Source organism: Geospiza fortis, unplaced genomic scaffold (assembly GCF_000277835.1).
Source record: "Geospiza fortis unplaced genomic scaffold, GeoFor_1.0 scaffold121, whole genome shotgun sequence".
Taxonomy (NCBI): domain Eukaryota; kingdom Metazoa; phylum Chordata; class Aves; order Passeriformes; family Thraupidae; genus Geospiza; species Geospiza fortis.
Window position 1 is genome coordinate 1,126,612 of NW_005054346.1, and position 19,473 is coordinate 1,146,084.

Genomic DNA, 19,473 nt, shown 5'->3' on the forward strand with positions numbered 1-19,473 from the left:
TGGCAGCGGCGGAGGGGAGCGCTCCCTCCGGCCTGAGGGCTGGCCCTGCTGCAGGCCCTCCGCTCCCTGGGCCCCCATGTTGAATGCAGATGCTTTAAACCGCGCCTTTTTGGCGCTGGAAAGGTAACTCACCTGTGAGACTGCCAAAACGTTATCAGTGATCTAAGATCACTGACCATCAAATTAAGACGATGTTGACTAAATATTTCTGGTGTTCTACACGTTTGTTCAGACACTTATTTCAGATATTTGTTAAGGGTTGTGGACCCTTCTGTCATGGTTTTCAGAATGGTTTCATCCAGCTGTTGGTACAGCTCAGCGCTAAAAACCAGTGGAGTTAGGAAGAAGATAGGTAGGTAGGTAGGTAGGTAGGTAGGTAGGTAGGTAGGTAGATAGATAGATAGATAGATAGATAGATAGATAGATAGATAGATAGATAAAACAGGGCAGACCAGCTACATTGTTGGTTTTGGGTTAGCTATCAAAAATCAGCAAGACAACTGTTATATGGTGATTTCCTGGGGAATGAAGTTGAAGAGGTAAACCTAAACTGTTTCTTTTTGTGCCTACATCAGGCTTACTGTATTAACAGTATTACTGGTAGGGTTAGAGGTTTTGAGGGATTGAATGTGCTGAATTCTTTTGTTTCCAGTTTTTTAACCCACTGTGTTTTCTAACCCAGTGTAAAAAGGCCATGTGTCATTGTTGGTACAGATGTGGTATGTTGCAATTTTTTAAATGCTTTGATACAGGTACAGGAAATCACTTGCTGTGGTTGATGTTGGTATGGTAAGGTGTTTACACTGCCTGACTTGTACAATTCTAGTATTGAGAGCAGCTGACAGAGCTTTCAAAGGGCAGTTCAGAATTGAGTACTGTTTCAAATTGTCCTCTGAGGGCTCCCTTGATGAATAGGGAGCCCAAGGCAACTTCACTAATTTGAGCAAACTAGTTGGGTTCCCTGAAGTTACATGATCTGAAGAGTCTGCCACATATTCAGGGTTTCACAGAAAATCTAGGGCTTGTTGACAAAGCAATGGTTTTAAAATCTCACTTCCTGTGAATAATTAATACTAGTAGTAACCTACTCATTATCTTCAGAAGCTCAATATGTCCTTCCAGGATTACTTAAGGAGCTTGGGGTTTTTGTCAGGCCTATTGATTACCACATAGATGCTGGGTTTTTACAGCAATGAGAAACTATCTGATCTATGTGATAGATCAGATCTAGTAGGTGATCTACAAAGGTATTTATCTGAACTATGGTGAAGCACAGTTACTTTTCTCTCTCATTTAGGGCATGTTGATTAATGTTGGGATTCAATGAAGATGTGTTATAGTAAAAAATAAGTTTCTGCTTTTTGTCAAATAAGAACTTATACTCCATCTTATATATTGGGGATTTTAGAATATCCCCACACCACTTCTCAAAGAAAGCCATTGGGACATCATCTCTTCAAACTGTTTTTTATTCATTCTGGTTTTTCTTACAGCTCATCATAAAGGGGTAGTACCACTACTGCTAAATTTAATTTAATTTGTTTTATGCTTCTTGCCAGAGGATCCCCAGGGTCAAAAGAGTGGTAATTGTACTGAGTTGGTATCCCACTGGCCTGAAATTGTTTTCTGTTGTATATGCTTTTTTTCCTTCCCTGTCCACATTTTTCAGATCACCCACAGATTTATGAATATGACAACTGACTTCCAAATTTTGTCAAATAAGAAAAGTACTTTTAAATAAAGTTTATTCTCAGCCACTGCTGAATGCATCATGGTCTAGGACTCCATGATATTGTACATTCTGTTAATGTAATAATACAGTATGGACTAAAAACAGAATTGTAGCATGTGTTTTCTCTTTTGGTGTTGTAGGAAAGGCTGTATGTAAGTAACATTTTCAAGGATCTTTCATTTGGCAGGTTGAGTATTCTGTAAACAAACCCATAGAGGCCACGCCATGTGTGCTGCCCTTGGAAAAAGTCAGGTGCAGTGGTGAGATAATGGGAGGTCAGTCAGGTTTTTGGGAGGAGACAAACGTGCTGGGCAAGGGTGCCAAAACTATGGGCAAATGTTTTCAGTTTAATGTAGTTTTATTTCCATGAGAATTTACAGCCCTTTTGGGTTTTTTCTCTTTTAGATTACAGCAAAAGCAGCCGTCATTTTTGTTACACTTCAGTATAATGTTACCATTCCTGCCACAGGTATGTATCTTGCAGGAGGTTAGTTAGGAGACAGTATATCAGACACTATCAGTGTGCCCTGCTTCCTAGACTTGTCAGGAAGGGAACTTGTCAATTTAACTTGTCAATTTCAATAGATAACGAGCAGCTTTCAGGGATTTCACTTTATTTGAATTAAAACACTGTTTTAACTAATTAAGAGAGAATGTTTCTGTTCTGCTGGATTTGTCATTAGTGCTGAAACACCATCTGACTGGTAGATAAGTTCACATGAATTCTTACTCTGGCTTTGCAGGTGATAATTTTTAATAGTCAAAGTGGCATGATGGTTTAACATATTTTGATTGTCCACTTTAAGTGTATTTGGATAAGCTTCCTAAGTGCACTTAAGTTTTTAGTTTTATAGCATCTTTCCAGAGCCAGATTGAGTTTGTGATGTGATGGAGGAGATAACTATAAACAGTTTAGTGACCTAGTTCATGGTGGCAGTTTGATTTGACTTTTATTTGTTCAGCTACTTCTGTCTGAAAGGCTTCACTCTGAGAAATAAATTTATGAACCATTAAACTGTATTGGTGCCTAACAGTTAATTCTCTTTGTCTTTTAGAAGAACAATCTGCAGAAACAATCTCTCTCTATTACTATGGCATCAAAGACTTGGCTACAATTTTCTTTTACATGCTTGTAGCTATAATCATACATGCTATAATTCAGGAGTATGTACTGGATGTAAGTACAAAATATTCATTCCTTTCATCAAGATAATTGTTGGGTTTTAATTGGACTTTAAGACTATTAACTTTAAAAGTAAATTTTTGCATTAAAATTTTTAACTGTAAAAACATGCATTAAAACTTCAAGGTACTCTGATGTAGTTACAAAATAAATGTGAAGTACTGCAGCATATAAATAACAGTGGACTTTTCATTTCAGAAAATTAACAGGAAAATGCACTTTTCAAAAACAAAGCATAGCAAGTTCAATGAGTCTGGGCAACTTAGTGCATTCTACCTTTTCTCCTGTGTTTGGGGAACGAGTATTCTTGTCTCTGTAAGTATGCTTTCTCTTCTGTTTCATTATGAGATTTCCAAAAATTCTGTTATGTTGATGATAAATATGGTTTTGGTTTATTTTTCTGGTTTTAGCTGGTTTTAAAAGTGGGGACAAGTTTAAGGATTCTGTGTGAATTTAGTCATAACTGAGTATAAAGTCAGTAGTGTCACTGTTGCTCAGTTTTGATTAGATTTACTGTCAAACAGAATAAGATAAAACCATTTATTATGGTATTTAATTCTCTGTAGGTTTTTTTTATGCTGGTTTATTAATATAAAATAAATGTTTAGGAACCATACATAGCATTCTGGAGCCTAGGGAATGGGTATATGGCAGATTGTTGTAGCCTCAGGTCACTGTGTGCTTTTAGGTACATACCCTTTGCTAGTGGCTGGATGTTTATGAGCTTAGCTCATAGAAAGAGAAGACTATGCCTTTTTTTATTATTTTCTTTATTTTAACATAAAAACTCCTATAAAACCTTTCTTTCTCTTAGTTCTAAGTTCAAAGGTTGTCAGCAATTTACAAGAGAAGTCCTGTGGCTGTTGTAATACTGGAATAATTTCCATCTCCTAAAGACTCTATCTTGAATAATCACTTGATTTGTTTGGTTGCTTTTTATTTTCTTAAGCCAGTGCAGCTGTCTTTTGTTTTGGGGATTTGTTTTCTGGGTTGGTTTGGTTTTGTTTATTTGTGATTTCTTGGGGATTTTCTAAAAAGACAATTTATGGATCTGCAGCTTTTACTTGTGTATGTATATATGAGTATTTTTTGTGTGTACACTTGTGCATATACGTAAATGAGTATATGCACATCCAGTCATTATTTCTGACTAGAAAGTAACATCTTAGAGTGTTTATTGGGTTTTTTGTTTGTTCTTTTCGTTTTGTAGGAGAACTATATATCAGATCCAACCTCTCTGTGGAGGGACTATCCGCACACTCTGATTCCGTAAGGCCTCTTCCTTCAAGGATTGCTGGGGGAGAGGGGGGACTGTTTTAAGCCTAGGGTGTCTCATGTACAATCTGTGTAGAATAAGTAGTTTGTAAAACTATATTAGTCACTGATGTGTTTTTGTTGTATTTATGTGGGCTTGATTCTTTGACAACTTGTAGCATACAAAGTTCTTTTTATGTGGGCTATTACTTAAAGAATTCCATTTTTGCAAGCTTTGTCTGAACGATTTAATTATTAATGATATTAGTTTAGACTTGGCTGGCATGAAGGATCTCTGTTTTTTCTTTTTTTAAGAGACAGTGATAAAATGAGTTCACTAGACGCTTCTGAAATGTTTTAAGTTCATTCATAATAAATAATATTCTTCAATTCTTGCTGTATTGTACAGGTTTCAAATGAAGTTTTTCTACATCTTACAGTTGGCATACTGGTTTCATGCTTTTCCAGAACTCTACTTTCAGAAAACTAAAAAAGTAAGTTCAAAACGTAAATGGGAGGAACTCCAGAGCAAGGTGGCTTTTTTTCTTTACAGTTAAATTCTAATTGCAGTAAAATTGCTAAGTATCTGTTGTGTAAATAAAAATTACTAGTGTTTCTCATCCACTGAAAGAATTTTCCCTCAAGCAAGTGATTGTGATATTTTCTTTTCAACTCTTGGGGTTTTTTTCCCTTTGTTTCTCAGAATTGGTAGTCTGAATAGGCTCACTAAAATCACAGCTGCTTCATGAATCATGATATAGGTGTAGAATATAAACTGTGAATAATTCTATACATCAAAGGAGTATGAAAGTCTGGGATTTGATTTAAATAGCATTTAAATGGGTGGATGAAAATGGGACATGAGCTGGCAATGTACCTTTGCACCCCAAAAAAAAACATGTGTCACCTGGGCTGCATAACAAGCAGTGGCCATCTGGTTGGGGGAAGGTAAGACTGCCCATGGAGTGCTGCATTCAGCTCTGGGGTCCCCAGCACAAGAAAGGTGTGGATCAGTTTGAGTGGGTCCAGAGGAGGGCCATGAAGATGAACAGAGGGCTGGAGCACCCCTTCTGTGAAGGCAGGCTGAGAGAGTTGCGGTTGTTCAGCCTGGAGAAGAGAGGCTCCAGGGAGAACTTATTGTGGCCTCTCACTGTTTGATAGGGGCTTATAAGAAAGATGGAGAGAGACTTTTTGTTGGGGTCTGTAGTGACAAGGAACAATGAATTTGAAAGAATAGGTTTAGAGTAGATTTGAAGAAATTCTTTGTGATGAAGATGGTGAGACACTGGAACACAATGCCCAACAATGACACTTCTCAACAATGCAGAGAAGTTGCGAACCTGCTTTCATTTGAAGTGTTCAAGGTCAGGCTGGATGGGGCTTTGATCAGCCTGGTCAAGTGACAGATGTCCCTGTCCATGGTATAGAGGTTGGACTAGGTGATCTACAAAGGTATTTTTGAGCCCAAGCCATTCTGTGACTGTTGGTGCTCTGTGCCTAGGCTGCATCTCTGTTGCCAGTTCTGCTTTATTCAAGAAAATGAAACATGGGTGTTACATAACCACAGGTCTTTGTACAGGAGCCTAGAAGAGGCTTGGTAAAATAGTAATAAGATGCACTCTTTTTATGCTGCTCTTATGCAATATGAGTACTGTTTTGCAGATGCACTGCAGCTGATGTTCTCTTATTGTGCTAGTGATACCTTCCAAATTTGACTTCACAGCCAAGCGTGGAGATCTTTCTTAAAATAACTTCTAGAAAGCTGTCACAAGTGGCCTAAGTGCTGGGTGTTGAATAGGAGTGTTTTACTTGGTCACTGCTTGAAATTGTGCCCTCTGACTTTCGCATTAGTTTAAAGAGTGATAGTTCATTTGTTTTAGCATGGTTGATGTTTCTTCAACCACAGCTTAACCTCTGCTATCTTGGCTTGCTTGCCTTATTCCTTCTCTTGAAAAAACTGGCTGCTTTTACTCAGGTCTAGTTATCTGTCTTGCTGACATAAACAAGAAAATAACTTCTCAGCTCTGGTTCCTCTATGGTCATGTGTACCTTGTGCATTCTTCCACAAGGCCTGCAGTCTCTGACAGTTTGTCTAAGCAGGCAGCATGGGCTGTTTCAATGTTATCTCAGTTCTAAAGTTAAAGGGTTGTAGGCTGGTCCTGGTTGTGCTTGGAGAAACTGACCATTTGTACTTACTATGTCTTTATCTGAAATAACCAATTTTTCACTTTCTTTCAGATAATTTAGAGTAAGTCTTTCTCCACATGTTTTCTTGCTCTTTGTGTATTATGAGTGTGATGTTTGCTGTTGTCATAATTGTTTGATTCTGTGGGTTTGTTGAATATGATACTGAGTATTGAATAACATAGTATAGCTCTTGTAAGATTAAAATTTTAGGCCCTTTTTACAAGATAAAGCTAAAGATCCTTGCTTGAAGTTTAGAGAATGCTTCCAAAAAGGAGTTTCTTAAGTACAACTGAATGTACTCTGCTACCACTCCAAAGAGATTTTTATTGTGATCTGGCATAGTTCAGTGGTCCTTCTGTTCACAGATGGCACAATCTGCTTTCCATGTGCTGTGTATCTTCCTCTCTATTGTTTCATCTCCATGAAATGTTCAGTTCAATAGGGCTGACTAAAGCCTGACTTAAAGTGGGACCATGTGCTTTAGCATGACTGGTTAATAACAATATTCTCTGTATTTGCCAGAAACAGTGTGCTTTCAATTTTTAAAATTGATGTCAACACTTGGGAAGCTTTTCATTTTGATTCATAGACTGTTATTTTATTCTGTAGCAATCTGACAATTTGATGGGCAGCAAAGATGTGGAAGTGTAGGATCTGATGGTACAGTAATACATGCAAAATAAGAAATGTAATAACTTGTATAAATTCACAGTGGTCATAACAAATAAAAGTGGATCCTTTTTAAAAGCATCTTTCCATGTTTGATGCCTTTTCTCACAGTAGCATATGTAAGACACTGAATATGACTGGTAAGTGAGCAATAAGTTATGTGTGGAGTTAGATGATCCAGGCTGAGTGATTCAGTGCCAAACCAGGCCATGTTAAGGTAGCTGATACACCTGATACAAGACTAGGGAATAGTTTGTAATAACAGATAACACAGTACAGTAATGTGTAACATTGTGTATAACACGTGGTCACTTTTTTCTTCCAAATAGGAAGATATCTTTCGCCAGATTGTCTACATTGGACTTTACCTCTTTCATATTGCTGGAGCCTATCTCTTGAAGTAAGTCAATTGTAAACTTTTGCTGACTCCATTCTTTGCCTTAAATATCTAACAAAAGGTCTGAATGTTTGTTTTATTTGTTTTGATAGTCTGACCCACCTTGGACTTGTTCTTCTGGTATTGCATTACTTCGTTGAATTTCTTTTCCACATATCCCGTCTTTTCTACTTCAGTGATGAAAAATACCAGAAAGGGTAAATAGTCTTTAAAATTTTATCTTTATCTTTAAAGTTCTTGTAATTTCTGTCTGAGAGCTTTTTGCATTTAAGTAACCAGAAAGAAAAATTACAAGGGAGTTCAAACAGTGTTTCTTAAACAACCACAGTTGTCCAGACTAGTGTTAGTACTTATATTTCTAAACCATCAGTATATTTCTACCTTGTTTTAGCCTATTTAAGTAAATATTAGTAGCAGTATTAAATGAAATAAAATCTCTCAATGTATACTAATGTGGGGTTTTTTTAAGTTTTGTAGAGAAAGAAACAGGATAGATTGGTAATACAGCCAGCTCTGTAGGACCTAAAAATGTGCTTTTGTTCTAATAGTGCTGGAAAGCACTTTCCATTGAGTTGAAATCAGTTTTCATAACATAATACAAGATGCATTTAAGATAGGTGCAAATTCATGTATTTAGGTAAGTTCTTAGATTTCAAACAAATTTCAATGGTGAAAAGTAAGCATTTGCATTATTAGTCCATGTGTTTTGAATGGAAAGTTATTTAGTGTTTGTGGTGTTTTTATTTCTAGATTTTCACTGTGGGCAGTTCTTTTTGTTTTGGGAAGGCTTCTCACCTTGATTCTCTCAGTCCTCACTTTTGGCTTTGGACTGGCAAGAGCAGAAGATCAGCAGCTGAATTTCAGTACTGGGAACTTTAATATCCTGGCTGTTAGGTACAGTAAACCTGGAACAGTTCTTAAGCATGTGCTGTAAACCGTGTTAAATACACAATGTAAGTGGTATGGTACTAATGCCAGTAATTCTGAATGATTGTTTTCATGCAACCAATGGGATCAATAGGAATAGCTCATGTAAGAAGCTTGTAAGGTGCTGTGAAATGAATTGACTGAATTTAGTATTTAGTCTATAGCTAAGAAATCTATAACTGGTTACTCTTCTTGTCTTTGTTAAAAAATCCCCAAGCAACCAAAAAAAAAATCAAACCAGCAGAATTAATAGGAATATCCAATTACAGACACTACTTTCAAATGTTTTAAAGTTAGTAAATTGAATTCTAAATACGATTGCTGTCAGTATATCTTAGAGGTCAAGGTATTTGTGCCCAGAGCAGCTTTGGTCTCATTTGAGGATTACTGCCTCTTTCTCTGCCTTTTTTATGGCCCCTGTTGAGCTGGGTGATCCAACTGCCCAGCCTTCTTATAAATGCAGAGAAGAGTTTATTGAAACTTTGACAATGTCAGTATTACTGTTCAAAACTGATACTCTGAGCTGCAAGACACTCTTGAACCATTTTCAGCTGTTACTACCTTGTACCCTGAGAGTAATTCTGAGAAAGACAGCAGGAAAGAAACCTAGTACTTGCCAGTTTTGATGGGCAAAGATTTCACCATCACTCTATATCTAGTTTTGATCATCTGTGCTTAAGCCCAGTGTTGCCCTATGCAACTGAACTCTTGGTTTAGAAAATAGAGATTACCAGGAGGAGGGGGTGCAAGTCGTCAGAAATCCTGAGGTGTTCTACCTTGTTTTTCTGTTTGAATAATGAGGCAAACTTACTGATGAAACTTTACCTATTATTTGTTTCTAGAATCAGTGTGCTGGCCTCCATCTGCATGACCCAAGCATTTATGATGTGGAAGTTCATTAATTTCCAGCTTCGGAGGTGGAGAGAGCATTCTTCTTCTCAGCCTCAGTCAGTGAAAAAGAAGTTTGTATCAGCTAAAGGAAAGACCTCCAGAAAAGAAAGAGGTTTGTAGTTTCATTTTTTCTGTTCCCTTGACTTCTCAAAATCAACTTTAGGTCGCTAAAGAAGCATTTTGTGTTTAACTTGTGAGGGAGATGACTCCAGCTAGAGAAGCAATACTGGGGAATATTACTGTGGGAAGAATAATTATTTTTTTTAAGAAAAACCACTATATATTGTTGGGTTTTCTAACTGCCCAAATAAAGGAATTACTGGGGTGTTTTTTGTTAATGCAGCATGATATTTTTTATTCTCTTTATTTTCATTACTTGAACAAAATGTGTCATACTTATGTTTTGTTCCCTTATATAAAGGGAACAGATGCAATTTTAGATTTCTTCTTTTGCACATTCATTTGTAAAATTTTCTTGCTGTGGATTTCAAGCTTCTTTTTCATTGCCCAAAAGCCTGAGGGTTTAGAGCAAAGAGAGGGTTTGATGATCCACCCAGTAAAAAGTTTTGTGTTGGACTGTTTTTACAAAAACCAGAAATTGCTAGTTCTTTAAGGAAAGGTAATAACACCTTACTACTCTAAACCCGTGTCAAAGCATTTGGAAATGAACTAAAGAGTCCAAGTTTGACTTTTTCGTTATGTCACATCCTTTTTGTGGAAAGATTAACAGAATGCTCTTTCCTCCAAGAAAAAGTTATATGCTCTTTAAAAAAAAATTAAATTCCTGTACTTCAGTATATCTGTTGCACCAACAGTTCAACTCCTGTGTATTTAACTGCTAGCTTGAATAACTTCTGCACCCTTTTGAAATGGCAGAAGTTATTTCAAAAGCTTTCTCCAGCATGATCCTTTGCTCCCAATCTTTGTATTACCAACCTGTTCCACTTTTTGATATATTGAAAGTAGTGTTTGTCAAGACCATTTGTACTGAGAACTGAGATTTGTAGTGGGAGATTAATAATTTTTTTTCCTCCCAAGTTTCTATTTTTATTAAAATTATGTGTTTTAGAGTACTGCTGCTCTCCCTTTAGAATGATTTGTAATTATCACGACTTGGCTTTTGTGTAGTGCTGGGTTTTTTTCTTCTGAAAATTCAGTTGGAATTTTTTTTCAAATGGAGTGAAGGTAGTTTCCTGTGTAAGTGTCCTGTTTAATCAGAGCTTCATGGTCATGGCCTTCTCAATATGGAGGGGTTTTTGTATTTAAGTATTTTATGTCAAATAATTTTAAAATCTATGCCTTGATTAGAGAGTCAGAAATGAAATAGCTTTTTAAAATCTCTTAATCTATTTAATTCATGTAGTTTAGTGAATCCGCTGGGTTTTGCCCTACTTCAATGGAGACTTGCAAGTGGTAAACAAATAGTGAAAAAGTCAGTTTATTCACAAAATAATTGAGCTATGCCTGTCTTGAACAGTGAAGAATTGTATTCCTTATTTTAAATGAACACAAAAGAACTCAGTTCGTTCAAATTCTTCTGTTTTGAATACTCCTGTTATGTTGTCTGTTCAGAACACTTGCATAGGATGCAGCAAAGCAGTGGCTTTGAAGGAGTGATATATGCAATTGAGCTCTTTAAAACACTTTTTTGGTGTGTGTGTGGTTGAATGTTTTTTTGAGATCCAGGGCACAATAAAATGTGTTACTTTTAGTCTATGCCAAAAGCAAGAAATGACAGTAAAAATCCTGCTGGTGATTTAGGTGGGGTACACAACCATGTGCTGATTCATGTTCTTTGTTGTTTTACCTAAACTGTTTAAGAAAATATGATTTCAGTTAGCTGGCTTGGGTTTAATTAATTGTTTGTAAGTTTCTTTATTGAAAAACAATTCAAACATTTTCAGAAATATCCAAAGACCACCTTATGTAGGCTTAAAATGGTGGTGTCATTTACAGCCAATATGTGGTCAAACAGATTTCAACTCTTTGGGCCTGTGTCTGGTCTCGTGCTCATGTGTGGTTGTCATTTTTTTGTTGTTGTTGCTTGTTTGCATAAATGGGAGCATTTGGGTGTCGTGGGAGAAAGAGAGAGAGGCCAACAGTTGTTTTTGTTGACTGTCCACACTCTAGTGACCTTCAGCACATCTGTGGATGGAAAAATAAGTTTAACCAGTCCTTTGTAAAAATATATAAATATATATATGTAATAATTGTTTAAAAGCACCCAAAAAACCAGCAGCTGTTGCTTAAAGTCAGAATGATCTGAGTCAGAGCAGAGATGTTAGGCTGCAAGCATTGTAGCTGGCTATGCACTGTGCTCTTTAGGTCTGTTTTATAAATATAGTTACTGTCAGGCAACATCTCTTTTCCTTGGTTGATGTGAAACTGAGCAAAGGGGGTGTTGGAGTTGTGGATGCTGAGGATTTTAGACTTTCTGTGCTGACACACTCTAACTCCCAGGAGAGCACCACATTTGACCTGAAGCTGTGGAGAAGGCTTCCAAAATTAATTGATAACGCTGGGATTACGAGTGTGGAGTTAATTAGAAATGTGTAATATCACAAGGTGAAAAACTTAGAATTTGGAGTTTTAAAATATAATATATAGAACAAGATAGAAGTTTTAAAGCAAAAACTAGCCCATCCTCTTTACCTTCTTCCTTCTTCTTCTTAAGTTTAAATAGTATTTTGTAATTAGACAAAAAAGTCTGCATTGCAGACTTCAAGTAATTAGTTATTAAATTAAAAGCAAAAATAATTTAAGTGTCATTTCTTAATGAAATAGTTTAACCTTGAAAAACCTTATAACAAAAAATTGTTAACCATTTTATACCTTATTAGTAAAAAACTAAAAACTCACTGCCTATGAGACTATAACATAAATAAGAAATAATAGACACCTAAATGGAAGGACAAACTGTCATCTCAAGTACCTTTTTGTTCTTAGCTAGGTGCCTGATCTTGAGCTCTTTCCACCTACACATATTCATTGCAAATCTGAACTGGTGTTTTACTTCTGCCTTATCTCTGTAAATATCTTCATCATAATGTAAATGAGTTGTATAAGTATATGCTTTAAAAATTGTGGGTATATCTGTGTATAAAGGATTTCCTCTATGTATCAAATGCTTGTAAAGGTAAGCAAAGGAGTGTAATTTTAACAAGAATTATGAGGTAGGTGACATAAATAAGACCTGTAGCAGAGAACTCTGTATATAGTCTGTCTCCAGAATTTCACAGAACCATCTCATCTCATCTCATCTTCAAGTTGTACTTTACTTTTTCACAGAATGTCTTCTAAAATATTGTAACTGGTCTTGATTTTCAGTCTATTTGTATATAATGGACACATTTCAGTGTCTGGCCACATCAGGAAACTGGAATTTATTGTAGTAAACTTTAAATATTGCACTTTGTAAAAACTTCATTCTGCTGCTGCACACTGAATGATAATTAGGAGGTTTAATGAAGAAGGTACATGAGAAAAGAAGCTAAAGGCTGTTTGTGTAGGACCCACAAAAATGTCATAAAATATAAAGTGTCTCACTACATTTAAAAAGTATTTTCTTCTTTTTTTCTAGAAAATGGAATAAATGGAACAGTGACCTCAAACGGAGCAGACTCGCCTCGCAACAGGAAGGATAAATCCTCGTAAAACTGGGTTTTATTAAGTTAATTGACTAATGTCCCCAAAGAATCTGCTTTTTACATGGATGGCCCTTCAGCACTAGAGATATTATGGATTAAAGAAAATACAAATCATGTTTTTTGATTATTGCTGTTGTTTTGAGAAACTTTTTTTAAAAAACCATTTTGACTAAGGAAAAAGTTTATCTCTCTTCAAATACTTGGGGGGAGGATTCAACACTTTTTAAAACACATTGACGCTTTTTTAAATATTTACTGTGATGAGATAACTTACTTAATGAGGATCACTGTTGCAGTGTATTATTTCCTTCCAGTTTTTGTAATCTTGGTGATACTGTTCTACCAACTTCACTTTTTCCAAGTTCCTCAAAAAGTGTTGCAAAATTGAAGTAAAAACGTTGTATGCATATTCAGATACTCTGGGTTTTCAGCTAATTACCTTGACTCAAATTTACATTTCAATTTGGGATTCCAAGACCACACCAATAGACCTCGTTATTTAGTAGTTACTATAGCTGCACAATGTCTGCTCTAAGAATTGCCCCGTACCATTAAAACAAAACTGAACTAATTGGAAACGTTGCAGAGTCTTATTGTTTGTTGGTTAGAAATCTCTTACAAGGAGCACAACACCTTTTTGAGATATAGCTTTTAGCACCTGAAAATTAGAAGGGAGTGTGTATGGTCATAGAAAGAGTTGATTTGAGTAGCACTGTCCACTTCTGTCTGTGCTTTTGAGGTGTATGTATCTTGGAAAATTGGTGTGCGTTGGACCTTCTTTGAAAACTTGTCTGTCTGATTTTACGGGTGGAGGTTATTACAATGTGCTGTGTTTGTTTTGGGAGGCAATCAATGCTCCATGAAGAGGGAATTAGATAAGTGGATCAAGTGATGAGAAACATTCCTTTATTCTAACTGCTTTGCTTTGTTTCACCTCTGTTAGGAAATAGTTTGTTTTCTTCTATATATATTTTTATGAAAAAATATTTAAAAGCTACAGCTTCTTAAAACTGATTTATTATGACCTCTGCTGCAACTGGAAAAATCTAAATTTAAGAATTTTTCCATTATCTTTCATAATTGTATTCAATGTGAAACCTTGTCCAGTTAGTTTTCCAGTTTGTTATGCAGATAATGTTTCCTCTGTACACTTTTGTAATGGGTGCAATTCAACCTGTTTCTCTTGAGAATGAGTGAGACAGTTATTGCAGTCCTAAGAAGAAGTTGCTGAATTAGTCTATCAAGTTAACCCAAGTATTGAATTGCTTATTGATTAAGGGGTAATTATGAGCAATCAAGCTCATAAATAAAATAATTTTCATTAAAAACTGTTATTATAATGGAGTCTATACCCAACAAAATGATAAATCTGCATTCTGTATTTTCTACAATTCAATTGCTTACTATTCAGAATAAACATTCTAGTACAAATCCTCACTACAAGCAACTATCCATTCTTCAGTTGTTTAGTGCTCTTTAGAGTTATTACAGTGTAATTTATTACATGTTTCAGCTGATTACAGACACAATTCCCAAGTATTTGGTTCACAGCTCCTGAAGTGGACTAGGCAGACTTGTACTTGCTTAGCTTGGGAGCTCTGGGGCAGAGTGCCCTCGAGTATGCCCAGTCTGCTTCAGTAGAAGTAGATATCCCATGTCCTGTGAATCCCATGTAGAACTGTGATCTGTCCAACCTGACCACAAAACTGGAAAACTGGAACTCGGAAATTTTGATACTCATGTACATTATATACTTGTTTTTCAAAATCACGTTTTGTGTCTGATGTTCCTAGAAGAACCTTCAAAGATTCTGTGTGCCTTGCTCTCAACTTGTACCTTAAGCCAAAGGGGGTAGATTTTAAGTGTCTAGTCTGGTGCTTGGACTCTGAATCAGTTTGCTTGTGATATCTGGTTGTCCTGGGGCTGAAAGAATCATAAAAGGTGGAGGAACAAATTATGAAGCAGTCATTTAAGGTACTTCTTGAGATCTTCAAGACTTATAGGAGTCTGAGGGTTGTAATAGTTGTTTCCCTAAGGCAAACAATTTCTTGTAAACCTCATTCTTTGACACAGTAGTCTTGAAATGTAAACTTCAGGTTAATTTCCAAAAACTTCAGAAGTATTCTTGACTGTTAATATTGACGTTGCTTTTTGTCTCCTTTTGGCCTTATGGACGGACATTCTTGTCCTTTGGACATTTACAAAAGCACTTTTGTTTCCACAATGGCTTAATATTCATCATTGCCTTATAGGAGTTGTTGGTATCTGCCAAGTAATAGAAAGTAACAATGGGGGTTCTAGAAATTGGTTAGAGTATTGGAAGCCAGTATTTTCTGTCTCTTCTCTCATAACTAAAAATACATATTTATCATGCTTGATGAGGCAAGACCAGTAATGTTTAATTGTCTGCCTTGGGATAGAAATACTCAAACTTAGAAGATATTGAGACTTCTAATTTGATATTATTTGTTTTAGCATTAGAGTATTGTTTGGCTGGATAACTTCTTTTGAATTGCTTAAAACTGATTTTCAAATGTTATTGCAGTTTTGGCTCTTTGCTTGTAATCTGGGTTTCAGTAAGATGGAAGAAGATTAGTTGTCTAATCATGTTTTTTTAATTATGGCATCAAGAAAATTAGAAATGGAAATGACTATATCCTACGCCAAATAAAATAGGCAGTAGTTAATTTATCCTCATCAATTACCAGGTCCCACAAAGAGAAAGCTTTGTCCATTTAGATGGATTTGAATTGAATAATTACACAGACAGTGGATAGGGTTTGTTTGGTTTTTTTTTCTTAAACCTCCTTCTCTTTGCCCCAACTTGTCAAAACTTTTCAAGATTTAACAACAGATGATTTCAAGCCTTTTTTGAGCCCCAAATGTGTGTTTGTTTTATGTGCCAGAATATTCTCTCAAAACCAGTATTTTACTTTTAAAGTGGTTATATTTAATTTCAAAGTAGAGACAAGGAATGCAGAGCAGCTGAAATTAATTTTCAGAGTTTTAGTTTTCATCTGGGCACTTTCTCCTTGACTGGTTGCGAAGACTGATTTCTCCTGTGTGAATCATTCATGAATGTGAAAATACTCTTTGGAAATACTGTTTTTCTGGTGATCCCATGCCCAAACTTAGGAATAGTGAAGGAATTTGCTGAGCAGAGAAAATGCATAGGCTATTTCTTCTAAGTTTAGGTTGTGCTGAAGGTAAATTATGTATGTTGGGATAATGCATTTAGAAAATCAGCAGTTATTTGTAAGCGTTTGGTATGTTTTCTAAATACTCTTTTTCTTTGAAAATTTTAGTTGTGTTTATGGAGTTATAGTACCCAGAATTGTAATAAAGAGTGTGGTCCTCGGGTATAGGTAATTGGTCTCCTGTAAAAAGGGTCAATACAGGTCTGCAGTCCTTTGTTCTTTGAAGATTTCTGACTGACTGCACCTGAGTTGATTTTGTTGGGGGCAGAAGTTGATACGAAAGGGAAGGGAGGATTTCCATAACCATGCTAGCCTGAAAGTAATGTAGGTTACTGCCAGAATTGTTGTTCTGTCCCTTGCCCTAGCTAGCACGAGCCTTTCTGGTTGCATGGTGAGCTAGACCAGGAGCTGGTGCACCTGAAAACAAGCATGTTTGGGTTTTTTCCATTGGGTGAGTTGCCTCATAGTAACCCCAGAGTTTTACAAGTAATTATGTATAAGCAAGAAGAAGAGTTGCAGGGTAAAGATCAATCAGGTTCTAAAGCAGCTGCCCCTTTCAACAGCATGTTTCTTAAAAATTACACTAGATTACAGTGTGGGAGATGTTTAAAGGCTTCCAGTCACCAGAACCAGAAGGGACCTGGTCTCTCTGGTAGTTCCTACATGCCAAATCCATGAAGTATTAATGGATTTTTTTCAGATCTTGTGGGGGAAGTGGAGATACTCATTGTGGTTTACTGTACTGAGATACCTTTTATGTGTCATCATGGTTTCCAAGCAGTGCAAGAGGATACTGGCAGAGGAGAAATAGGGATTTTGAAATTGTAGATTGTCCTGGATCAAACAAACATTACTTTCCTTAACAGCCAGGAAATTATGGGGGTTTTTGCTTTTTTGATGAGAGATTTTTTTTTCCTACATCAACCCTTTATGTACTGGAGGAGGTCTTCCAGAGAGCTTCACAAGAATTGCATTGTATGTGAGTCTTGGTACATGGAGGAGAGAATTGTTTGGTTTCTCTTAGTTTGTTTTCCTGTTTTCAGGAAGTTCACCAGCTGATTCCTAGGTCATACTTGGGTTTGGTTCCATTTGTGACTCAGCCCTTTGGGCCTGTGTCATAAATGCTGGAGATTGGCAGTTTCAATAGGCTCCCTGTGCAGTGGTGATCATCGCTTTCCTAATTGTTCTGTCTGGAAAATGTCAGTATTGAAGGGACTTGAACACAAAGTAGAGACAGTGGTGATGTTTGTAACATTTACAGGCCAGTGGGAGCCTGCATACAGAGATGGTATCTGGAGGGGGGGCTGTGGTTTTATGCCTGAATCTTGTTATGCAAATATTTAGGTTATTTCTGGTGCAGGGTATAAGAATGTCCTACAAAATGAAAGCTTGGGGAATATTTAGAAAATCCTTTAAAAAGAAAAAGACTTCAAAGGACTGACGTCAGTTATCATCTGTTCATCATATTTGAATTTCTTACATTGCGAGCTGTGGATTATCTTTAGAGCACTGGATTAGCCCATGCTTGTAGGTTGGGTGGTGGGGTTGTTTTATATACTGTAAGTTGTTGTGGCGGATGTCTGGTGAGTGCCCTCTCTTCACACTGCTCCCTGAACTACTCAGTTTTAGATCTCATAACCCTAAATCTGTACACAATAAGGAATTTTGTGTGCTCTTCAGAGCTAAAATAGAATCAGTGCTGGAGTGTTTCTGGATCAGGCATGCAAAAGAAACATGCACATCAATATGTTGAGTGTCATCAGAACCTCCTTAATGGGAACTGAAAATCTTTAGGATGAATGAATTGCAATACAACTTGGATATAGCTCACATCCACATAGCAAGTGCTGTTCTGAGTGAAGTGGGGCTGCAGTTGGCATTTGCCCCTGTCCATTCCCTTTGGTGAGCAATGGGTGAGGAGTGCTGGGCTGCAGCAGCAGTAGGCTGACTGCTTTCTGCCTTTCAGAGAAGCTCTTTTGATGTTGCCAATTCAAAAGGCAACAACTTTTATTTCTGGTTTAAAAAAAAAGCATACAGCCTAGTTTTGAATCCAGTACACTTGCTCTTGATCTCTTTCTATGTGTCCTGTCACTTTTATTTTAGGTTTCTGCAGATACTTTAGTTTTATCCAGCTCAAGGATGGCAAGTCTATGATGTGACTGCCAGAAATGACAACTCCTTTTTCTTCTTTTTGTGTTTGCAACTTTTTGCAGAATCAGAGCAGCTAAAGTGTAGCTTTATAATTCAATAGTGTTTCAGTATTCATTCTTTGTCTGTGTTTATTGTGGTTAACATTAAAGGTCAGGCATTATCGCTCAGCACAACACAGTTGTTACTTCTTCATGCCACACACAAGAGCATTAGGCAATTTGATATACTGAATTGAAAAAATAATGTGTTAGTCAGTCTGGTTTAACAGAAGTTGATATTCCTGGATGGTTTTGCCTTGCTTTTTGCAACTCACTCTCACTGCCTTTCTCATTTAGGAAACCAGGCACCTAAGATCTCTGAATCTCTAGACTCTAGTTTTGCTGTATACCACATGAAAAATTATGGTCTAGAGCTTTGTGTCTCCTTATATTTGTTTTTAAATGTTGAAGACTGTATCTTGCATTGTAATCAACAGAGAAGTATTCAGCCCATGGTAATAAGAACACTGTAACAGGGTAGGAATTTCAACTCTTGAACTCCAGACTAGAAACCAAGCCAAAACTTAACTCATGTTCTCACGCAGGTGATTCCTCCTCTTTGTTTCTTGATTAATCATTATCTTTGTTTTGTTTGTGTAGATTGTAAGTTCTTGTGGCAAGGGTTGTCTTTTGTGCGTGTGCGTGCGTGCGCGTGTGTGTACCCAGGACAAGGAGGTCTGGAGCCCCAGTCCCTGGAAGCTGTAATAAGCAATCACCTTGTTATTGTTTTCCTGGATATCATAATAAAGAGTATCGAATTAAAACTGTGCTTGAATAGTCTGTTACAAAAATGGAAGCATGTCAGTTGTTTCTGGCCTTGCTTACAGTGCAGCAGCATCAGGGAGAGAGATGCTGCTCAAAGGCAAATATGGTGTTTTGTTTGGGGATATTCACTTGAACCAGTGAACACCAGAGACAGGAAATCTGCTTAGGCTAAAGAGGAATGGCTTGTAACTTGGGCTGGAGCTGGGACTTGCACAAAATTATCATGAGTTCAGGACTGATTTTCAAACCTTTTGTCAGCTTGAGAAACTGCATTGGCCCTCCCTCTTGGGAAGGAGGGGCTTGTTTGCTGTAATGTTTGTGCAGCATTTTGTGTCCTTTGAGTAGAACTTTCCAGCTTGAGAGAGTAACCATGAACTTGGAGAACACCAAGAGCTGTGCTGGGCAGCGCCTGGTGCTGCCTGGGAACTTGCTATT

At 36.8% G+C, this 19,473-nt stretch overlaps 1 protein-coding gene across 1 annotated transcript; it reads left to right on the forward strand.

Moving 5' to 3' along the window:
- The first annotated feature begins 2,137 nt into the window (after nucleotides 1–2,137).
- Nucleotides 2,138–19,037, forward strand: TRAM1 (translocation associated membrane protein 1). The gene is made up of 10 exons (XM_031058608.1): nucleotides 2,138–2,201; nucleotides 2,788–2,909; nucleotides 3,114–3,230; nucleotides 4,126–4,184; nucleotides 4,579–4,663; nucleotides 7,355–7,425; nucleotides 7,515–7,619; nucleotides 8,173–8,316; nucleotides 9,192–9,352; nucleotides 12,821–19,037. The coding sequence occupies exons 2-10, from the start codon at nucleotides 2,859–2,861 to the stop codon at nucleotides 12,892–12,894; spliced, it is 867 nt and encodes a 288-aa protein (XP_030914468.1). The 5' UTR covers nucleotides 2,138–2,201; nucleotides 2,788–2,858; the 3' UTR covers nucleotides 12,895–19,037.
- Nucleotides 19,038–19,473: the final 436 nt, after the last annotated feature.